The 23,246-nt window shown below is 42.8% G+C and overlaps 2 protein-coding genes and 2 long non-coding RNA genes across 4 annotated transcripts; 3 read left to right on the top strand and 1 right to left on the bottom strand.

The window, feature by feature from the left end:
• Nucleotides 1–1,702: 1,702 nt before the first annotated feature.
• Nucleotides 1,703–13,842, bottom strand: LOC145553974 (solute carrier family 71 member 1-like). Its single transcript, XM_081613121.1, has 12 exons — nucleotides 13,594–13,842; nucleotides 8,044–8,142; nucleotides 7,909–7,971; nucleotides 7,660–7,787; nucleotides 6,838–6,952; nucleotides 6,536–6,754; nucleotides 6,342–6,455; nucleotides 4,461–4,532; nucleotides 4,280–4,392; nucleotides 3,329–3,426; nucleotides 3,088–3,251; nucleotides 1,703–2,359 (listed from the first exon to the last, which is right to left on the bottom strand). The coding sequence occupies exons 1-12, from the start codon at nucleotides 13,690–13,692 to the stop codon at nucleotides 2,075–2,077; spliced, it is 1,569 nt and encodes a 522-aa protein (XP_081469247.1). The 5' UTR covers nucleotides 13,693–13,842; the 3' UTR covers nucleotides 1,703–2,074.
• A 1,642-nt stretch (nucleotides 13,843–15,484) lies between these two features.
• LOC145554079 (uncharacterized) lies at nucleotides 15,485–16,379 on the top strand. Its single transcript, XR_014090111.1, has 3 exons — nucleotides 15,485–15,670; nucleotides 15,939–16,092; nucleotides 16,291–16,379. It is a non-coding gene; the product is annotated as an uncharacterized LOC145554079 (long non-coding RNA).
• A 1,247-nt stretch (nucleotides 16,380–17,626) lies between these two features.
• Nucleotides 17,627–18,112, top strand: LOC145554225 (uncharacterized). The gene is made up of 3 exons (XR_014090254.1): nucleotides 17,627–17,714; nucleotides 17,808–17,954; nucleotides 18,038–18,112. It is a non-coding gene; the product is annotated as an uncharacterized LOC145554225 (long non-coding RNA).
• A 2,306-nt stretch (nucleotides 18,113–20,418) lies between these two features.
• Nucleotides 20,419–22,010, top strand: LOC145554175 (nuclear factor 7, brain-like). The gene has a single exon (XM_081613663.1). The coding sequence runs from the start codon at nucleotides 20,518–20,520 to the stop codon at nucleotides 21,916–21,918; it is 1,401 nt and encodes a 466-aa protein (XP_081469789.1). The 5' UTR covers nucleotides 20,419–20,517; the 3' UTR covers nucleotides 21,919–22,010.
• Nucleotides 22,011–23,246: the final 1,236 nt, after the last annotated feature.

Genomic DNA, 23,246 nt, shown 5'->3' with positions numbered 1-23,246 from the left:
ATTTAGCTGCCCATCCGAGGCCAGACTTGAGATGTTTCCGAACCGATCCATGGGGAAAAAAAAAACGGATCCCGCCTTCCCAGGTTTGTAAGAATGGCACTTCAGTTCTGTTCTGGTTCTGGAGAATTTCCTCCTTCTGTCTGAAAAGGCTTCTGCGGTTCTGACTGGATTTGGGAATTAAAACGCCAGAAGAAGCATTCCAAGAGCAGAAACAGCTAGCCTCTCATTTACAGGACACACATCATCGGTCAGGCTGGAAAACCTAAAAATGAACAAAATGAGTCAGCGATCGTTCTGGACAGGAAGTTCAGATGCTAACCGCGGCTGTTTGATGCTAACCGCGGCTGTTTGATGCTAACCGCGGCTGTTTGATGCTAACCGCGGCTGTTTGATGCTAACCGCGGCTGTTTGTGAGCATAAAGTTCATCAGCTAAGACAGTTTTGGCTTTTTGTTGCCGCTGTCAAAATGAACCAGGACTCTTCATGTTTAGTCATGATAACCAGCTTTTTCTTCTCCATGTCTGAGCCAAATGAAGGAGAGAAACTCGATGTTTAGCATTAGCTTCTAGTGACTGCAAGACACTAGAGTGGGTGACATGACAGAGCGATTAGCTACATTACTATTGTTGTTTGACCCAAAGTAAAAGAAATGACAGGTTAAATGAAGAGAACTGAGAGTTGATTAATGACAGCATGGCTTGCAGTGATTGGTTGTGCCAGTGAGGAGTTAGAATGCTGCTCAGAACTGGAGCAGAAACTACATCTAACTCAACACCAAGTCATAGTTTTCACATGACTTCTAGTCCTCGTTCTGTGACTTATAGTGAAACACGACATATCATATCTAGAAAAACCCCAGTGAGTGCTTTTAAATTCCTGCATGTGGTGCTGGTTTGCTAGGTCTCGTTTCTGCAAAAATCCCATAAATGTTCCGTTTATGATCTCAGACTATAAATTCAGGTGAACTTTGATGCTGAGTTCTGAGTTGAACGCCGGCTCTCTTTGGCAGCATTTTTCTATTTCAGTTGTAGAAAATTACTGCGAGCATCATCAGCAATAATCCTGAAAAAATGTAATAAAAAACAACAAAAAAAGGAAAATGTGATGATATGTGTCCTCTAAACTCGACCGGAGACAGAAAACTAGCCGACCCCACGTCACACTTACAGTATTTACAAACCAGAGTTTCATTCAAAAGTGCATTTACATTTAAAGTTGTGACATGGCTACACAGTGTGGCAGTTAAATACTGTAAAACTCTGCTTCAAATCTTCTCTAAAGCTCTTGGAATCTCTGTCGGATCCTTCAAGTATAAAGTTTGTTTTCAGGAGTTTCACTGCTGCCAGGGAAAAAACCTCGAGTGAAACTGAGTTGGTTTGGATGAATTAAACCGACCCCGTCAGGGAGCCGGGCGGAGGGTTTTCCTCTGCCAGCAGCCAGCAGCACTGAGAGAAACATAACAACTGGAGGTAGAGGGACACACAGGGAAAAATGAAACCCAAAACGCTTGTTTTACTGGGAATGTGAGGGTCCATTCCTGTTTCCTTCTAATTATTGTCAGTAATCCATAGTTTGCTTTGGTTTAATCTCAGAGTGAGATTAAAAACGGTTTGTTTCTCATGTTTTAGCTGGTTTTAATACAATCCCCACCCACAGAAACACACTGACGGATTTAAAAAACAAACGTATAAATAAACCTGGATGTTTTGGCTGCCATTAAACTTTACTTCTGAATTAAAACACGTTCAAAATGACCAAGAGTTAAAAAATCCTTAAAGATGAAGTGAACTCCTCCATTAAAACGTTAAGGATCTGCCTCCTCCCCTCTGATTTCTTCCCTTTCTTCCCTGGAGACCTCCATGCTTGCGTCCGATTGGCTCATTAAAGATGGATCCTGATTGGTCAGGACGACGTGCCTCTGAAGCTAAAAGTTCATCCCGCCGATCGGCAAAGAGGCAAAAACTTCCGATGAGAAAAGTACACTCAGTCCGGCCGCGTTGCTAACGGAATCACAGGAAAACACAGCGGCAGAGGCTCCGCCCACCGGCTGCAGAGGCTCCGCCCCCATGGCTCCTCAGACGATGCTGTCGTGCAGCAGCGGCTCGGAGTCCTCGGCGCGGGCGGAGGGCGGGGCCTCCTCGTCGCTACCCGGCAGCGGCGTGTTGATGTGGACGCCGGCCAGCGAGGACAGCGCCTCCTTGCTGTCTGGGAGGGGCTTGTCGCTGAGGGAGAGCTCCGAGGAGGAAGAGGAGGAGGAAGAGGAGCAGCAGGTTTTCTCAGGGATGAAGAGGGCGATGAGGAAGGCGACGACCACGGTGCAGGCGCCCAGCAGGAAGGGCGGCCCCGGGATGAGCGCTTGCTGCAACACAGGAGAAACGCTGCAGTTCAGCAACCAGGCAGGGGGCTCAACCTGAGGAACACGGGCCGTTTATGGACCCACAACACATTTACTGTGGTCTTCAACTCCAGTTCAGAAAATATAAAACTGATCTGTATTTATCCTTTCATGTTTATCAGATGTGACAGAACTCAAATAAAGTCAGGAGGCATTTACATAAATCACAACAATTACTTGAAAAAAGTAAAATAGGTTTACATGTAGTTTATATATAACTATATGAAGTTCTTAGAATAATTAGAAGCAGGTTTATCCAGAGACTTTGCTGCACCCAAATCTAATTTATTGAACTTGGCTAAACATAGAAAGTGTCTTAAGAGAAATTCTTTTCTTATAACTGAGAATAAATTTATTCAGTTGAGCCCAAAAGAATCTGATTTAACAAATGTGCAAAATCCTCTTTAGTTTTTATTTCTTGGCCCATGAGCCAAAACATTTGGAGACCCAGACTTTGACATTTCACTAGAATCTCTTTCAGTTCATAAACTGGGAAATAAAAATGATTATTTCAGTTATTTTCATGCTTTATTGTCTGGTTCTGCTGTATTTATAAATCAAACATTATAAACTGAGCAGCAGCCTGAAAACCAGCCGCTGTGGTTCCCGTATCGCCCTCTGTTTTAGTTTTCCCTCTAGTCCTGATGAGGCCCAGTTACTGGGGTTCTGTAGGGTTCTGAATGGTTGTGTACCTCTGTGGGTCCGTGCAGCGGCAGCGGGTCGATGCTGTACTCCTCCTGGATCGGGTCCAGAGTGTTCAGCTCCACGTTGAACAGGAAGAAGACGAAGCCGTAGAGGGCGGGGCCCAGGCCGTTACAGAGGCCCCGGATCCCCGTGATCATGCCCTGGACGACCCCTGCAGGTGGACGCAGTCAGTCAGAGCGGGTTCTAGTTCTGGTTCTGGTCAGAGGCCGGGCCGCCGGTCAGACTCACCTTGTTTATCCGGGTCAGCTGACTGCGACACCAGAGCAGAAACAGCAGGGAAGGTGATGGAGGACATGGCCGCCACGGCTCCAGCCGCCCACATCATCCTGTCACACACACAGCAGTCAGAGGAACAGCGCCCCCCACTGGCAGGCAGAGGAGGAACAGCGCCCCCCACTGGCATGCAGAGGAGGAACAGCGCCCCCCACTGGCAGAACAACACTAAGGCTCTCTACTGCTACCGGTTCTCCAGAACCTCTTCACCTCCCAGACTCGGTTCTGACTGTCAAACGGTTCAAATCTGTAATGTGGTTAATCATAGGGTGGTTCTGAATTAATCAGATTAACTGTTTCAAATTAATTGAATTGATGCCTTCTAAATGTTTTTATTACGGCTGTCAGTTGATGTTAGTTTAAGGTTTAACAAGTTCATTTTTATAGTCTAAATTAATAAATTATGAATGGTGATAAATATCTGAAACTAAAATCAGTTTTAATCAATCCACAGATGTTGAATAATTAAACCTGCAGGATGCGTCTCTAGTGAACGTGTTGCTGCAGAGTTAGAGAAAACATGGTGGCCCAGTGTCAGAGTTTGATCTGGATCGTGGTTCAGTTTAGTCTCATGTCATTTCCAGGTTTAAGTCGTAACTTTAGATATAAATAAAATAGTAGAAATACAGGAAATTATTCTGAGAACTACAAAATACAGTTAAAGAAGCACAGTGCAAAGGAGAGAGGAGAATGCTAACTGAGCTAATCATGCTAACAGTCTGTATGATAAGCAGCTGGTCGGATATTTACTGCTCATATTTTCCAACTGATCCACAGTTTGAAAAATTACTGAGGCTTTTAGAAAATGTCAGACAGCTTTGAGTTCAGTTTGTTTATCCTGGACTGACTGATGATGAGGCAGAACTCTGTCAAGTTCTGGTTGTTAATCTCAGTGGCCGGTCTTACCATGGTTCTGATCCGAAGCCGTACCAGGCCAGCTGGAGGATCTGGAAGCCCAGGCCCAGAAGAACAGTGTTCTTGTTGCCCAGGTATCTCATCAACAGCGTGAGGAAGAGCGTCTGAGGGGAAACAGAGAGGGTTCTGGCTCTGGTTTAAGGACCTGCAGCGTGTGGGACTGGGTCGGTACCTGAGCCATGATGGACAGAATGCCGACGACCCCAATGAAAACAGCGATGGTGGTGGAGGAAAAGTTGATGACCTGGAGCGAAACATACAACATTTATTTTAGTTAAAAGATTCAAACTTTTCCAACGATCTGTTGGGTCGTGTTGGGCCAAGTTGTGTCTTGTTGGGTCATGTTGGGTCCTGTTGGGTCGTGTTGGGCCGTGTTGGGTCTTGTTGGGTCATGTTGGGTCTTGTTGTGTCTTGTTGGGTCATGTTGGGTCATGTTGGGCCGTGTTGGGCCGTGTTGGGTCATGTTGGGTCATGTTGGGCCGTGTTGGGTCTTGTTGGGTTATGTTGGGTCTTGTTGTGTCTTGTTGGGTCATGTTGGGTCGTGTTGGGTCATGTTGGGTCATGTTGGGTCTTGTTGTGTCTTGTTGGGTCGTGTTGGGTCATGTTGGGCCGTGTTGGGTCTTGTTGGGTTATGTTGTGTCTTGTTGTGTCTTGTTGTGTCTTGTTGGGTCATGTTGGGTCATGTTGGGTCATGTTGGGTCGTGTTGGGTCTTGTTGGGTCATGTTGGGTCATGTTGGGCCGTGTTGGGTCATGTTGGGTCATGTTGGGCCGTGTTGGGCCGTGTTGGGTCATGTTGGGTCTTGTTGTGTCTTGTTGTGTCTTGTTGGGCCGTGTTGGGTCATGTTGGGTCATGTTGGGCCGTGTTGGGCCGTGTTGGGTCATGTTGGGCCTTGTTGTGTCTTGTTGGGCCGTGTTGGGTCATGTTGGGTCATGTTGGGTCATGTTGTGTCTTGTTGGGTCATGTTGGGTCATGTTGGGCCGTGTTGTGTCTTGTTGGGTTATATTGTATCTTGTTGTGTCTTGTTGTGTCTTGTTGGGTCATGTTGGGTCATGTTGGGTCATGTTGGGTCATGTTGGGCCGTGTTGGGTCTTGTTGGGTTATATTGTATCTTGTTGGGTCTTGTTGGGCCGTGTTGGGTCATGTTGGGTCATGTTGGGCCGTGTTGTGTCTTGTTGGGGCATATTGTGGCATGTTGGGTCTTGTTGGGCCGTGTTGGGTCATGTTGGGGCTTGTTGGGGCATGTTGGGCCGTGTTGTGTCTTGTTGGGTCCTGTTGGGTCATGTTGGGCCGTGTTGGGTCTTGTTGGGCCGTGTTGTGTCTTGTTGGGTTATGTTGTGTCTTGTTGGGTCTTGTTGTGTCTTGTTGTGTCTTGTTGGGTCATGTTGGGTCATGTTGGGTCATGTTGGGCCGTGTTGGGTCATGTTGGGTCGTGTTGGGTCATGTTGGGCCTTGTTGGGTTATGTTGGGTCTTGTTGTGTCTTGTTGGGTCATGTTGGGCCGTGTTGGGTCTTGTTGGGTCTTGTGTCTTGTTGGGTCTTGTTGGGCCGTGTTGGGCCATGTTGGGTCATGTTGGGCCGTGTTGTGTCTTGTTGGGTTATGTTGGGTCATGTTGTGTCTTGTTGGGCCGTGTTGGGCCAAGTTGTGTCTTGTTGGGTCATGTTGGGTCATGTTGGGTCGTGTTGGGCCGTGTTGTGTCTTGTTGGGCCGTGTTGTGTCTTGTTGGGTCATGTTGGGCCGTGTTGTGTCTTGTTGGGTCATGTTGGGTCATGTTGGGTCATGTTGGGCCGTGTTGGGTCATGTTGGGTCATGTTGGGTCATGTTGGGCCGTGTTGGGCCGTGTTGGGTCATGTTGGGTCTTGTTGTGTCTTGTTGGGTCGTGTTGGGTCGTGTTGGGTCATGTTGGGTCATGTTGGGCCGTGTTGGGTCTTGTTGGGTCATGTTGGGTCATGTTGGGTCAAGTTGGGTCAAGTTGCGTCATGTTAGGTCTTTCTGGGTCTTGTTGTGTCTTGTTGGGTCATGTGTGGTTTGGTGCGTCATGATGGAGGACTCACTTGTCTCAGGTAGAGGAAGAAGCTGGAGTACTGTCCGGCCTCCGGCAGGTAAGACAGGAAGACGGTGATGCAGATCAGCAGGACGGTGGAGTCCTGACCCACCTTCCTCAGAGACTGGACCAGAGACAGACAGAGGGACAGTTTGTCACATGGCCTCTTTAACCGCTACTGGGTTACACTTCCTGGTTACTGACAGCAAACGGGTCAGCCTGCTCCCAGGAGAACGGTGCGCCCCACGTGTTGAGCCTCATCTTGTCCGGCAGTGACTCGGGGACGGCCAGCAGGATGAAGCAGATATCGGCCAGAGAGATGAGCGTGGCCAGCAGAACCACCAGGTTGTCTCCGTACCAGGCCGACAGGTAGGCGCCGATGGCCGGGCTGGTCACCAGGCTGGCTGCAAATGTGGCCGACACCTGGACAGGAAACGCAGCAGGACATTACAGGAAGCGACATCACTCAGAGTTTGGACCGGGCCGACCAGACGGGCGGCTCTTACTAGGCCGTAGGCGGTGCTCCTCTCCCTCTCATCTGTCACATCAGCAACGTAGGCGAAGATGACGGAGAAGGTGACGGAGAACGCTCCAGACATGGAAATCATGGCAAAGTACCACCTGGACACACAAAGGGTCAGAGAGCAACGTCAGAGTCTGCAGTACGGTCAGAGTGAAGGAGATATTTACGACTCATGAGACGGTAAAACTAAGTCTGCACATTTAATGAAAGTTTCTGATTTAAAGATGACTATAATATTACAAATGAACAAATTTCCTTCATAAAAACCTGATCAAATTTAATTATAAATGACCAAATTAACCAGAATCTCTGACAGTAGCCTGTAAGTTCAGCAAAATAACCTCTGGAAACGTTTCCTGAAAGTTGTGTGAAAGTTTTAGAACCTTTTAGTTCAGCTTAAGAAACAAAGTGACATGAAAATGTAGTGAAAAGTGCCTGAAGGTTCAGCAGAGTTTCTGGAAACGTAACCAGTAAGAGGTTCCGTTTAAAAATAACCTGAGAAACGTTCAGAAACTCGACATGTCGGCTCAGAACAGTCTGGATGTATCGTCTAACAGAAACTTGATCTGCTCTGATAAAATGATCAGGCCTGGAGTTGTGCCACCGCCTGCTTCTTTTTAGGAATGTTTCACAGAACAGTCGATGGTTCTGTTACAACTATAAACTCTGGAGGTAAACACGCCGTCCTGACTCGGCATGTTTTACTAAAACATGGCTAATGTAAGTTTCATCTAGTCAAAGCTTCATTTTCCATCCAACCAGACAGGAAGTTTATTCCTTCCTGTCTGCGGGATGAAGCTCCTACCAGGGGCTGAGCCTCATCAGAGGGATGGGAGCGCAGGTGAAGAAGACGGTGATGAGGAGGAAGGACCGTCGTCCCCAGACGTCTGACAGCGCTCCGATCAGCGGGGCGGACATGAAGGACAGCAGACCCTACAGACAGGAAGCAGCATCGTTAGAGGAACGGTCCTGACCGACAGGATGGGGCTAAAATATGACAAAACTGAGATATTTGCAGTAAAACTAGATTGAAACTACTCAGTGAGTCGCTGACCTTCACTCCCTGGATCAGGCCGTTCATCAGGAACGTGTGCTGGGGAAATGTTTCATGCAGAACCTACAAACACACAGGCCGTTACAGAAGCAGGCTTTATCCTTCTGAACCAAGCGGGTTGTTGTTTCTGCTTACGGTGAGCATCGGCGTGGTGAGTAAACCCCAGGCGAAGAACTCTAGGAAGATCACCACCACAGCGTGGTAGACGCTGGGCCGGCCGATGCCCTGCTGCGGCTGGAACACACAAACACTCCAAACTCAACGTCCAGAGGAAACACACTCCTCAGGCCTGCTCCATTTCATCCCAACTTCCTGCTTCCAGAGAACCAATCAGCTCTCAGTACATCAATCCAACCAGGAAGAACTTTGATTTTGTTTTAATGTAATAAAGTCTACTCTTTAAAGGGAACAAGGCGGGCTCTTCAGACTGAAGTGTATTAATGTGTAATAACTCCAGAGTTTCCGTCGTTCTCCACCTACCTGCCAGCCATGTTAACATGAATAATGTGAGACTGGGCGCCTTGAGGCCACCATTAAACCAACAAAGCCCCAGATAACCGGAGAGAGCCGGACCAGAACCGAGTCTTCCCTCCCTGTGAACAAATAGAGACTTTACCATCCAACCACAAGCACCAGCAGAACCTGGAGGTCCAGTTTCAGCTTCATATCGGGTTTAAACGTTTCTGTTGATGCTGACCGGCGTACAGAACCTCAGACTTCAGAAACCTCAAAGAGTTTTCTGAAGTGGAGCAGAGACCCGAACCGGACTGATGACACTCAGCTGGACTTCACCTCCAGAACCGGAACCAGAACTGGATCTGGATCAGTTTCCATGTTTAACTGCTGGAATGGTGGGTCTGTCCGACCTACTAACAGTCCCCTTAGCTAAAGCAGCTCTGGTTGCTGCTTCCTTAGTGCAGGTTCTGGACTCTGTGTTACCATGGGAACAGCAGAAAGCTTTCATCTGATTGGCCCAACAGGACAAGAAATTTTACAGGTGAAGGTCAAACTGGAATATTTAAATTTAATTTCCAATAAAAATCGATTTTTAATGCAGAATCTGTCCAGCCTTTCACAGTGAAACCAAACAGATACATATAAATGGAAATACAGATGGAAAGTTTAGTGGAAGTAAAAGCAACAGAACCCAGCCGGGTCAGAAGCAGCAGGTGAGAAGAACCAGATAATCCAGCAGGTTAATCCGTCACATCCTCAGCTTTTTAAAATTATCCTTCAGTCTGGAAACAAAAACTGATCCAGAACCTGATTCACTAAGGAAACATGAAGGTGGTCAACTGTTGCTAGGCAGATTAGTGGGAAGCATCCAGAGGTCCAGTCCTGGTAAACAGAGTTTATGTGTGAACACCCTGAGCTCAGCTCCATCAGAACTTCCTCTAAAACTAGGAGGAATGTAGAGAAATGGAGGACAGAAGGAGAACATCACCATTACAGGCCTGATGCTCTAACTAACATTAAACCAGTTAGCATTAGCATTAGCAACCACCAGATGCTTTAATCTGCAGCTGGAGCTTCAGTGAGTTTCCTGTCTGGTTTCCTTTAAGATAAGCTTCTTACATTTCTATTAAAACTTATTTCACATTTCTGGTAAAATATCTGACAGCAGGAGACATGATGACTTTTCATCAGAACAAGCTGACGTTGTTTTACCGTTTTCCCAGAATCCTCGGCTGTTTGATCGGTAGGTGTGAAGCGTTTCGCACATTTTGGTTTAATCTGCAGTTTCTCCAAATCTTTACACTCTGGTCAAAACGTAATGTTGAAATTTATGTTGCAAGTGATTTATATTTATTAAAGAGCAGAGTAAAATGGTATTTTTTAAAAGTACTGAAGCAAAAAGTAGCCCATTTTGGCCGTTTACAGACGTCGCATTTGATCGAACTCCTCCTAGGGATTTCGATCGATCGGCTTCAAACTCGGTGAGATTGTTCATAAGGCATGGCCGATTCAAAGTTATCAAAATCGTGAGTTTTCGAGCATGCTGAAAGGGTCGTACCAGGGGTCAAAGTTCACCGACTCACCAGAATGTAATAAACTGTTATATCTCCTACATAGACAGTCACAGAGCAACCAAACTTTCTGTGTGTGATCACCTTTGGATGACCTACAACACCCAGTTGTGAAATTTTGAGATTACCTAAGCCACGCCCCCTTAGAACAGGAAGTGTCATGTTTTACTGCGAACGTTCACTATCTGACCCCTTTGACCTAATCAACATGAAACACTGTCGACAGACAGAAGACATGTTGGTGTGTTAGGGTGTCCAACCCCGTTTGGTTTGGATGCAGCAGGTGGGCGTGGTGGCGTGGCGAAGTGACCTTTAACGCCGTCTCCTTATGTTTGTCCTTGAATTCCACAGTTTAAAGCCCAGCTTCACCAAACTCACTAGGTTTGATCCTTGTGGGCCCCTCGACAGGAATCCAGTGTGATTTTTTGTGGGCGTGGCCTAATGTCTCAACAGCGCCCCCTTGAAGATTTTAAATAATCAGCCCCAAGCCATTCTTTAACCTAGAATTATGAAACTTGGTACACTTGTGTATCTTGTCAGGACCTACAAAAAAGCCTCTTGGAGCCATGGTCCAAACCCAACAGAAAGTCGGCCATTTTGGATTAAATTCGCCATTTGCTGTTTTTCACAGACGTCGTATTTGATCGAACTCCTCCTACAGCGTTTGACATACAGACTTCAAACTCAGTGAGCAGAGAGTTCAGACATTAAAGGTCTAAAGTTATCACAGGAATTTTTGTATGTCAAAGCATGTGGGCGTGGCTAAGTGCCAAACTTTGACTATTCACCATAAAACATCAAAGTGACATAACTTCCACATACAAGGTCACAGCTGCTTCAGACTTCCTATGTCTCACTACTGACCAACCCTCATGGTCAGATGATGACGTAACCTTAGCTCCGCCCACTTTTAACAGGAATTCAGCTGTTTTTTCTACTGTATGTCTTATTTTTACTGAGTAATACATATGGAATTAATCTTCTACCACCTGACATAATATCACCTGATGATGAACTGTGATGATGAACTCTGACTCATGGGGGCGTGGCCAACTGTCTGTCCTTCGCCATATGCATACAACTGTCTCTGAATCACACACGCATCTTCCGATTGGCACCAAACTGGATACGTTTGACCTGTGCTCAATGCTAAAGAGCCCAACGGGTTTGAATTGTGATTTTACTCTACAGCGCCCCCTAGATTATCCCATCATCAATATCTCCTCTCTACATCGACCGATCTGCACGAAATTTGTGGTGTGTCCTCAGGGAACCATGCCGAAGTGAACGGTGCGAACTGCCGGGCGGACGCGCGCCTCAACTGTGCGAAAGAGTATGCGGTGGCAGGCGGGTGGCGGTGCTGGGTCCTCCGCGGTGGCTATAGGCCGGAGCGGCGCTTGGCTGCTCGGGCCGCTTGAGGCTCCGCGGAGCTTTAATTAAATGTTACATTTAAAGCTGTTATCATAAATTTTGCTGGACAATAAATCACCCCAGAAATTATCATGATAAACAATAATATTGTTGTTTTGAGACAATTTTCCAGTAATATAATAGTAATGACAGAATAATACAAAAATACATTGTCAAAAATCAATAAACTTTAAATCCTAATGAGCATTTAGCACTGGAGCGGGAAAACATTTTAAATATATAAAATAAACAAAACAACTAATGAAATAAATTATGAAATCTCTAAAAAAAAAAAACAAAAAAAACTGTCCTTCAAAATAAAAGAGCTGGTTGAGACCAAATCACCTGACTGAGAACTTTAATCATCCAGTTACTGATGGAAAAACAATAAATAATACAAATGGAAATTATTGAGTTTGTTTTCATTTATGTGATTAATTGATTTATTGTAAATGAGCTTAGAGCTGCTAAAGGTTAAAATGATCAATAAATATTACTTTAAATATGTACATTCAGATTTATGTGTTTAAACCTTGATGTGTTTGTTTTAAATGTAATTTATAGTCATTATTTTTCTCTTTTTGCTTCAACTTTCAAAATAAAAGAGAGAAAATAAATTGATTGTTAATGACTGAGTAAAATCCATTTGGAAATGTTGTGAAGCTTCTAATGGATGAATCTGCAGATTAAAATCAGAAACAACAAATGGTGCCAAGACCAACATTATGAACTGGTTTCTGCAAAGATTCACTCAGAAGTTTCTTTGTTTAGACAATAAAGAAACTTTAGATGTTCCAAACATTTCCATTCTGCTGGGTTATTTCTGTAACATCATACAGTTTAATCCAGAAATTCATATTATGGGATTTGTAATAAAGCTGCAGTTTTACCAGGTGGAGTGTGTGGAGATATTTATTATTGTTTGATTGATTTGTCCTGAAAGGAAAATGGGGAAAATTCAGCTTTATTCATGTTTAATAGAAAAATCTTATTATGCACCTGCCAGAGAAAATTAGATATTTTTATTATCTATTAATGATATTTTACTTTAATCAGGAGAAAATGTGAGTTAGAAACTATAACAACATTTCTAACACTTACGATTGACAGAAAATGTTTAGAAAATTGCATGTCTTCTATTTTTAATAAACTTTTATAGTTTTATGTGATGCAAAATAAAACATATAGATCATATTTATTGTTTTAAATAAACATCTGCATCTTTACCAGCTTTGAACATGTGCACACTGACATCATTGTGTGGTTTCTTAACTTTTATTTAGAAAAGGGAGTTTTAAATCTAGGATATTGTGGAAAATATATATATAGTTTCCATTTTTCACAATTATTGACCTGTTTGGTTTATTTTATTAGGATTTTATGTGGCAAACACAAAATATAAAGTGGTAAAATGTGTGTAAATACTCTGGAGGTGGTGCATACTTTTGTCCTTTCTGGTGAAATATTTAGAAATTTATTTCTGTGACGATACGTTAATTTAAATCAAATCTTTTAAATACATTTTTCAGACATTTCCTGTGTGAGCTGCGGTGAACGCGTCTGCTCTGGTGTTAAAATGGACGCTGGCTGGATGCGCAGCGAGCGGCTCCTCCGCCTGCCCGCCCCGGGGAGGATCGTCCCGGCCCGGGCAGGGGCTGTTATGCAACACCGTAATGGATCCATCCCGACCGCAGCAGCGCCGCCGCTGTAAGCCCAACCTGTGTGTGTGTTTGTGTGTGTGTGTGTGTGTGTGTGTGTGTGTGTGTGTGTGTGTGTGTGTGTGTGTGTGTGTGTGTGTCCATTACAGCCTCCCTCCCACCTTCACTTTCCTCACAGAACAGAACAGAACAGAACACGGCCATTTGGACCAGACCGTTCGAAACCAGAACGATGTTTTTATATTTATTTAATTCTTTTTCAATTTTAGCCTCAACAATTAGAAATTTAAACATATTTCACATAATTCACAGTAACGAAATGAAACTGTGATTTAGCTCTGTAAATAAATAAAATGGCGCAGAATAAATCCAATTTCTAACGGTTGAATTTGTTTTTTTTCAAGCGTCAACGTCCGTTAATTCCATGTTACGTCACAAACGTGAAAGTTTATTTAATTATTTCCCCCAAACAGAAACAACGGTTCAACCGAGGAACATATAAACAGAACCAGGCGCTCTATTGAAAACAACATTAAACGTCTCGGTTCGGTTCGGTTTTCTGTGGTAACCATGGCGGCTCGGATACTCACCACCGCTCCGTCCTTCATGATGATCTTCTTGACCAGCAGCACCCGGCCGGGGGCCGCCGGAGGCTCCGCCGCCATGTCCTCACACCTACTGTGGGTCATGAAGCATCCTTGCCGCGTGGATATCCGCGGTTCTCCGGGTGCTTCCAGGATTCCTGCGTGTTTTAGCCTCCAAGAGGCCGAACCGAGCTAATTATAAGAGAAACCCCCGCAGAATCTGGAAGATTTATTGATTTTTTCCCCACTCCTCTAGGAGACGTCCAGCTCAGTCAGTCAGTCCGCAGTACTGGTGATGCGCACAATTGATGACGCGGTCAAGTTCCGCAGAACCACGGCAATACTTCCGGTCAGGTTACAAATAAGAGCCTAGGATTTAACAGACATTAACAGACATTAACAGACATTTGAAATATTTTTCAAATTCAAAAATACTTCGTTGATCCCAAAAGGAATTAAATATTAATTCAATTTCTTGAAAGAGTTATTGTAGGTTGGCAGGACAGATATCCTGTAGCAGTTTGTATTACAACGAATTTAAAGAAACCTCTGACTCAAGAGACACTGTTTTTCTAGGACAGTCTCAGAAAAAGCAAGTAAGTTAAAAATTTGAGATTGAAGTAGAAAAAAAAAACAGAACAATAGACAGAATTCTGAAATTAAAATCAGAATTTTGACTTTTTCCTCTTTTTTTTTTTTTTACCTTTGTGTTATTTTGTTCACTTGTTTACTTAAAATACAAAAGTTAGTTGTTTTTTTTTACCTCTCTCGTATAAAGACTTTCAGTTTAGAGCTTGGCAGAGTAAAACATTTGGCAACAAAACAGTTTCTGCTTAATTTTTAATCACTTGCTCCATTTAAGTTTCTTGAACACCAAAGAGTATTTTTTAAAATATTGCCTTAAAAATATATTTGTTAGATATTTCTCTGCTTTTTAAAGAAGTTTTAATTTCACTTCTTACCATATAACAGGAGTTATTGTATTATCTAATCTTAATCTCTCAAATCCAATTTGTTTATAATTATTGTTTATAATAATGCAAAAATGTTGAGTAAAACCAATAAACATGGTTTCCTTCAGTATTTATATTTAAAAATGTTTTAACAAACACTGGAAAACTATTCATTGGTAAATTACTAATAAAATTACATAATTGAATTTAACTGAATATTTGTGACACTTCCCAATTGTGTACAAAAATTTAAACACATAGAATTTGTCTTACAAATTCACAAATTTCAAAAATGTAAAAATTATAACAGTGGATGGATTTTTTTTCTCCATTTTATCAAAATTCTAGTTTATGTTCTAGTTGATTTTTTTCATACTTATCCAAACCTAAAAGGAAAATTCATTATTTTTCCACATTTTCCCAGAACCTTCTGTATGTCTAGGTGAAAACACGCGTCTGAGTCTTTTATTTTGAAATGTAATCACTTTTCTTTCCGCATTTTCTACTAATTTTGACAACACGGTCCGGTTCGGTTCTGATTTTATGTTTTTGAGATTGTATTTGTTTTTTCTGTTAGTCCGGAATCAGATTGAGAAGAAAGAATCAATATGACGTCACTATTAGAAACTGACCTTTTCTCCCCTAAATCTCATTTACACACCAGAGAGTCTGGAGTTAACGGAGATGTGATGTAACAAATTCACGCACAGTTTTCACGTCTTCATAATAAAATCTCATCACAGCAAAAACGGCTGGAAAACGGTTTTCTTTAATATCTTCAAACAGTAACACCTTCAGATAAATAATTGATGAAATCCTGCGTGTTTTATTGCGGTTTTATTTCGTCTTTCCTGACATATCCGTCCACGTGCGTCTTATTTTGAAAACCTCGATGATTCCTGATTGGTTTGACAGCAGCAGACGGAGGTGAGGAGCTGAGCGGATCACGTGTGGGCGGCTGAGGTTCTGGTACTGTGTATTTTTGTGCAGGATTGTGTTCCCAACGAGGCGACGGAAGAAAAACGTGAGCTGACGTCATCGATCATCAGAGAAACTGGCCGCTTTGATCTCCTGCTTCTGCAACAATAATAAAAATCATGAGGATTTTTGGTTTATTATATGGGATGCAGGTGCTGCCATCATTACTATCGTCATATTTAGAATAGAGTCAAATCAATTTTGAAATGGAGATTAAATGAATATTTTTGTCTGAAATATTATACAGATTTATATTTATATAAATATATACAGATTTTGAAGTGTTTTCTGGATTTGCTCATCTGTCAGATTCCTACTGAACAGGATTAGAGCCACTGGAAAAAACTTAATTCATTGGATACATTTGTTTTTTGTAACAGATACAATTTTTAAAGTTAGTTCACCTGTTTTGTTTTTCAGTGAATGAACTTTCTGCTGTATTTGGACATGGTTGCATGGCAACAGTGGCCAGGTGTAGGTTTACCTCTAAGCTGAGCAGGACCACTTATTGTTGGTTTCAGTGAAACAACCAGAGACCAACAGAAGCTGAACTGAGACCTGCAGACCTCAGCAGGTGAGTTTTCATCCTGATTATGGTTTTTATGAATCAAACTTCCCTCGGTCTGTAAAACCTGCGTCATAATGTGAAGTTATAGCTTTTAGCGCCTTCTAGTGGACAAAGTGCATCACTACATCTAAATTTACCCTTTTGCTACAAACAGAAGGAATATGAAAGTAAATCTAAAGTATCTGTGATATAAATGTGCGGCAGGAAGAGGAGCAGAAGTGAAATCAGAGGTGAAGATGGCTTTAGCCAGCGGCCACTGGCTGGAGAAAGAAATCAGAGGAGAACCTCCGAGTCCCAGGTCAGTGTGACGCAGGGCCGGCCCAAGGCATTGGCGAGTTGAGCGGCTGCCCAAGAGCACCAAGATAGCATAATTAAGAAACATTTATATTTAAAATAACATTAAATAATAATTAAAATTAAATGCTATTAAATGTAGAAAAAACTATTTCCATATTGTTTCTATAGTTGTGACACAATAATAGTTAATCTCTTTCTGTTGATGGCTGCTGTTGGGAAAAAGTTAAATATTAACTTGCTTACACACACTCTGGTAAATCCCATTCCAACATGACCGCCAGCAGGTAGCATGGAGGTAGCGATGAATCAGAACAGGCGCCACAACTTTCTCCAGAAACAAAACTGAAGTTATTATCTGTGAACCTAAAGAGGAACAATCTGGAGTCACAGCTTCAGTTATTACAGCTGGAAACCATAAATCAGGCTGAAATCTGGGTTTGGACCTCCAGAGCCACATAAAGACAGTCACAAAGTCGGCCTTCTGTCACCTGAAGAACATTTCCAGGATTAACGGATTTATGTCCCAGTGAGGGCTAAAGCAGAGGTTTCCAAAGTGTGGCTCTGGGGCCATTTACGGCCCTTGGAATAATTCTGAGTGGCCATTGATCACAGTCCAGGCAGTTGGTAGAGATTTAAAAACAATATTGGGGTGAAGTGATCACTGATGGTGCAGCACAAAATAATAATAGTTATAAAATAGTAATAGTAAAAGGAGTCACAAAAAACTGCTGAGTAAACAGTCTTTATCCACTTCAAAATAAGAGCGTAAACTTCTAACTACTTCAGGTGTCAAACTTTATTCAACTGAAAGTTTACATAACAGACAAGAAAATTAGTGCTTTAAAATTCATCCAGAAGCAAATGCTAAAGCTAAGTGTGCTAAAGATGTCCAAAGTTAGCTATGCTATTAGCGCATTAGCGGAAGTGTACCCATCACTGGACTTGACTAAAGTATTTACTGTGTTATGATTGTATCATTGGTTGGCATTTATTATTGGAATCTCCAGAATCAAAGATTTCTAAATATGGAAAGATTGTTGCAACAAAAAGAATACAGGATGTTGGTACGTCCCGCCTGCGCGACATAGCAGCGCTAATGAGTTAATCACTAACTGAACAGGTACAGATGTGGGACATAAACCAGGGAAAAGTAGCTTATGTCCAAACAAAGTTTGACCAACCTTTGAAAAGCCAACTTCTCTGTTGATGTTTGGCCCTGATGTAACGTTGTTTGCTGCTCAGCGTCGTCAGAGGGAAGCTGTATCTGTTCGGAGGATCCTCCAGTCCTGAAGCCTCTGAATGCCTCCCAGGCGTCTTCAGCTTCGATGTCGGTGAGGCCAACGCCCCATCGCCTCCTTCCCTCCTGGTTTGGTCTTTAGCTTCACGTCTCTCAGCGTTCTGATGACGTTCCATGTTCTCTGCAGTGTCCTTGACCTGGGAATGCCTGCCACCCGGCGGCGTGGCTCCCAGGGTTCTCCATTACGGCTCTACTGCCGCTGGAGACAACATCTACGTGTACGGAGGGCGGCTGGAGGGCGAGCCAACTGACGACCTCCTGGTGTTCAACACAGGTTAAAAAACTCATCCTGAATCGTTTCTGTCCAAAGGAAATGAAGCATGTTGGACTGAAGTCTGGATCCTGACTTTGTTTCAGTGTCTGTCACCTGGACTCCAGTGAAAACCAGCGGATCGCTTCCTCCTGCCCTGTGAGACTCAATCAGACCAAATCACATTGATCATCTCTGAGTTTCATCCTGGATATTCACATCGTCGGTTTCTGCCTCTCCAGATGGGGCAGAGTTTCTCTCAGGCTGGAGATCAGCTCTTCATGTTTGGAGGTTACGGAGCAGGAGGAACGTTTTGTAAGGACCTTTACGCTCTGAACACAGGTAAACTTTGGCTCAGGTTTGGATCCACTTTAAAACAACTCATCATGACACAGTACATTTTTTTTTTAAATGTCTTAAACTGAATATATAAGTATAAAAAGGCTGACTTTGATTTCATTACAGTAATCTTAAAATCACCTGTACAATACCTGAACCTATCAAAACTTTTCAAGATTCAAAGAATCACCATGTAAAGACCAGTTTTTATGGATTTTCATCCAACTTTCCCAGTTTTGAGTCTGAATTCAGATCAAGAAACTAAAGGAAACCGTTTTTCTCTAAGCTCTGGTTAGTTAGAGTCTCTGTGTTTTCAGAGAAGCTGCAGTGGCAGAAATGGGAGGTGAAGGGAGAATCTCCTCCAGCCTGTAGTGGACAGACACTGACTGCACACCATGACAAGGTAGACACACACACACACACATATATGTGGGGACTTTCCATTGACTTCCATTCATTTCTACAGCCTAAACCTTTTCCTAACCCTAACCATCACATTCCTAACCCTAACCCTATCCAAAATTCAATTCACACCTTAGTCCAACTCTGACCTCTGACCCAAAAACTGCATTTCCCCTTATGGGGACCAGGCTTCGATCCCCTCAAGGAGCAGTGGGTCCCCACAAAGTAGTATGTGTCAGGAAAATCGTCCCCACAACTTTTACAAACAAACACACACACTGAAGAGTTGAACCAGGGTAGAGACGCTATCAAACTGCTGAAGAAAATGTTCTTTAGGGTTTGAAACTTTTCTGCAGAAACAGATGGATATCTGGTTGGATGCAGAAACAGAAGGATGTCTGGTTGGATGTAGAAACAGATGTCTGGCTGGATGCAGAAACAGATGGATGTCTGGTTGGATGCAGAAACCTGAAGTGAAACCTGGAGGGCAGTCAGAGTTGGGCTGAACCTGAACTTGCACCAGAACCTGAACCTGCACCTGAACCTGAACCTGCACCTGAACCTGCACCTGCACCTGCACCTGAAGCTGAACCTGAACCTGCACCTGAATCTGAACCTGAACCTGCACCTGCACCTGAACCTTAACCTGAACCTGAACTTGAATCTGAATCTGAACCTGGCAGCCTTGGTCTGGTTCTCTGACATCATATTAAATCTGAGTGAGCTGCTAAAATGAAGCTGCTTTCATATCTGCATTCCTCTTTTCCTCTTTCTCTCCATTTTTAGTCATTTTCCCTTACTCACACTCACTTTGTTTCATACCATCAAAACATTTCCTTGTCTAGTTAAAACCTGGACCAGAGCACATGTTACATTTATGGCTTGTGGAAAATGAAAATCACGTTTCATGGCATATTTGATTCAGATTCATGGCAAGTTTTGATTCCCAGCTGATGGACAGACGGTTGGTTGACTGGTTGGTCAATTTGTTGGTTCTGTGTTTGATTGGCTGGTTCTATAATTGACATGTTGACTGGTTGGTTGGTTTTATGATTAGCCTGGTGGTTGGTTGACTGTTAGCTTTAGCTATGGAAACAACATAGAAATCACCCGACTACTAGAAACCACCAAGATCAGGATGAAATAACTGAAACAACAGTTTGAATCTCCTTCACTAAAATCTCCATCTACCAATCAGTCGACTTTAATAATCAATAATGTCTGTGTCGCTCTTGGCCAGCATAAGTGGAGGAGTTTAATCAATTTTGGGTATTTATTCTACTGCAGTAGTTTTTATTTTTATTTACTTCATTTAGTATTCTCATGTATAGTTTATGGTTTACATTTACAGTATTTTGTGTAATATTTAAAAGATTAAAATTTTTAACCACAGTTTGAAAAAAATGTCACAGAACTGAACAAATTTGCATCAAAACATTTCAAATTCTAAACACTATTTTTTGAAATAAGTAAAATTTCACTCAACACCAAAAACCACCATCACCTCCAGGGCTGTAGTTTTTCTGAAACTGCAGGTTTACATGATATCCTCTAGAGGGCGATACATCTTAAGAGTTAAATGAACAGGAAACGAGAGAACTCATTGAGTAAACACCCTGAGGATGAACTTTGACTCCTGCCTTCGTCTCCGACTGAAATCAAACTAACTCTGAACAAGGAGAACAGAGAGAGAACTGAGCAACTAGACACTAAAACACAAACTGCTGCAGGAGGAAAAACAAGCAAATCAAAGTGAAAGTAAGTTCATAAAGTTTCTACAGGAGAGAAAGTGACTTCCTGGTTTAACTTTCTGTCTGCTGTGGTTTCAGCTTCACTCTGAGACAAAATGGCTTCCAGATCAGACGATGATCTCTGCTGTCCGGTCTGTCTGGGAATATTTAAGGATCCGGTTATTCTGTCATGTAGCCACAGCTTCTGTAAGGAATGTCTGCAGAAATACTGGAGAGAGAAACCAGGAAGAGATTGTCCAGTTTGTAAAAGAAGATCTTCTAAAGATTGCCCACTTCCTGATCTGGCTCTGAAGAATCTGTGTGAGTCTTTGTTACAGCAGAGAAACCAAACAGCTTCAGAGGATCTCTGCTCTCTGCACTCTGAGAAACTCAAACTCTTCTGTCTGGACCATCAGCAGCCAGTTTGTGTCGTCTGCAGAGATTCAGATTTACACACCAACCACAGATTCAGACCCATCGATGAAGCTGCTCAGCAACACAAGAAGAAGCTTCAGGAAACTCTGGAGCCTTTAAAGGAGAAGCTGGAGCTCAGGAAGAAAGTTCAGGAGGAGTTTGATCAGACAGCAGAACACCTGAAGGTCCAGGCCCGACACACAGAGAGGCAGATTAGGGAGCAGTTTAAGCAGCTTCATCAGTTTCTAGCAGAGGAAGAGGAGGCCAGGCTGGCTGCACTGAGGGAGGAAGAGGAGCAGAAGAGAGGGATGATGAAGGAGAAGATGGAGGCTCTGAGCAGAGAGATAGCAGCTCTTTCAGACACAGTCAGAGCCACAGAGGAGGAGGTGAGAGCTGCAGACGTCTCATTCCTGCACAACTACAAGGCTGCAGTGGAAAGAGTCCAGCGCTGCCCCCTGCTGGAGGATCCACAGCTGCCCTCAGGAGCTCTGATAGACCAGGCCAAACATCTGGGCAACCTGGCCTTCAACATCTGGAGCAACATGGAGACCATGGTGACCTACACTCCTCTGGTTCTGGACCCAAACACGGCTGGTCCAGAACTCCATCTGTCTGAAGATCTGACCAGTGGGAGGAGAGGAGAGAAACAGCAGCTTCCTGATAATCCAGAGAGATTTGATAGATATCACTGCTTCTCTGCTCTGAGTTCTCAGGGTTTTAATTCAGGGATCCACAGCTGGGATCTTGATATTGGAAACAGTGAAGGCTGGACACTTGGTGTGATAGGAAAATCTGTTCAGAGGAAGGGACCAACCATATGGTCTGGGATTTTGTATATATTTTTCTGTTCAGGTCTGTACACAGCATATCATCCATCAGCTCCTTCCACTCGTCTCTCAGTCCAGAAGAATCTCCAGAGGATCAGAGTGAATCTGGACTGGGACAGAGGAAAACTGTCCTTCTCTGATCTGGATACTAACACACACATACACACCTTCACACACACCTTCACCGACAAGATGTTTCCATTCCTTGATTCTACTAAAACATTAAAGATCTTACCGATGAAGATCTCAGTGATGAAGAACATAAAGTCCAGATAAAAACTTATTGATCAAATTGAAACTGTGAGTTTTAAAGAGGAAACTGGGGATAATCTGATCATCTGGAGATTTCTTCATCTCTGACTTTAACTATTGTTTCCATTATAGCAGAAATTAATGTCAATATATTTAGGAATATTATTCAATTCAGTCTTTAAATTCTTAGTAATAAAAATGAACTATTGAATGTATCTGAAATGATCTTTTCCATCATTTCTACATTTTCCACAGTTTTGTTTTTTAGTCAGAAATCAGACTGACCAAATGAAGTCTTGCAGAGAGGAAATTCACAGATCTGATCTCTGGTGACTGTGTTGGTAGTTTGTCTCTGATTGGCTCAGGAGCTGGATTGTTGATTTATCTGGATATTAATGAGAGAAAACAAATGACTAAAACTTTCAAAGCTCTGAAGCTTCAGTTTCTCCAGAATACAGCAGAGGTGAGTCAGATCGTGTCATGTCTTCCCTCTCTCTCATTACCCACTTTCCTGTCAAACTACTTCCAAATAAAGGCAACTATAGCCAACAAAACCTTTAAAAATGTGATCCAGAGAGCAATCATTCATACATAGAGCACAATTTTGGATTGCTCTATCAGAGTAGCACACCTTAAACATGTTTAATTAAGCAAATGTAAAATGCATTTGGTAAACTGCTCAAGTACTGAGTAACTGATCATAACACCTAATTTAATAATCACAATGTGTCCTCAAACAGGGCTCCACAAGTATAAAAGTTATGTAAAAATTCTGGTATTGTAAAGAGTATTACTAAAATATTTACACCAATGAGTTAGGTTTGGAGGCTGGTCCTAGATCAAATTTACCACGAGGGCCAGGTTAGTCAGTGTTTTTCCATGGCGACACTTAAAAAGAATGAAGCAAAAAAAAAGCAGAGCAATATTTCATCATTTGATATACCAAGTGAGCCAAAGAGCCTCTTGTGTCTGCAGAGATCCAGGCTGCAGATCCTGATCCAGCAGATGGAAAGTGTGATCTTGTCTCAATACAGCAGCTAAAAGAGCAGCACAACAATTTTTAATTCGTTGTTAACATAAAATTGTGAAGGTTAAAAAAGTCCAACTCTGAATATTAACAAAAGACATTTATTTAGCATAATTTCTTCGTTACCCCATTGGCCCCATCTAGAACCGCCTCTGGGCAGAAGGTCCGTGTCTGACATTAATAATACATGAAATGACCACTGACCACTAAATTACTATGTCAATATTTCTTAATAAAACGAACAAAAAGCCCTAACAAATCTTTTTAAAATATGAAATATTTATGTATTTACTGCTAATCTCTTAATATGATTTGTTCTTTAAAT

This window comes from Poecilia reticulata, chromosome 12, assembly GCF_904066995.2.
Source record: "Poecilia reticulata chromosome 12, P_reticulata-male-v2, whole genome shotgun sequence".
NCBI lineage: Eukaryota > Metazoa > Chordata > Actinopteri > Cyprinodontiformes > Poeciliidae > Poecilia > Poecilia reticulata.
The sequence above is the reverse complement of the archived record's forward strand: the minus strand, read 5'-3'. Positions and strand labels throughout refer to the sequence as shown.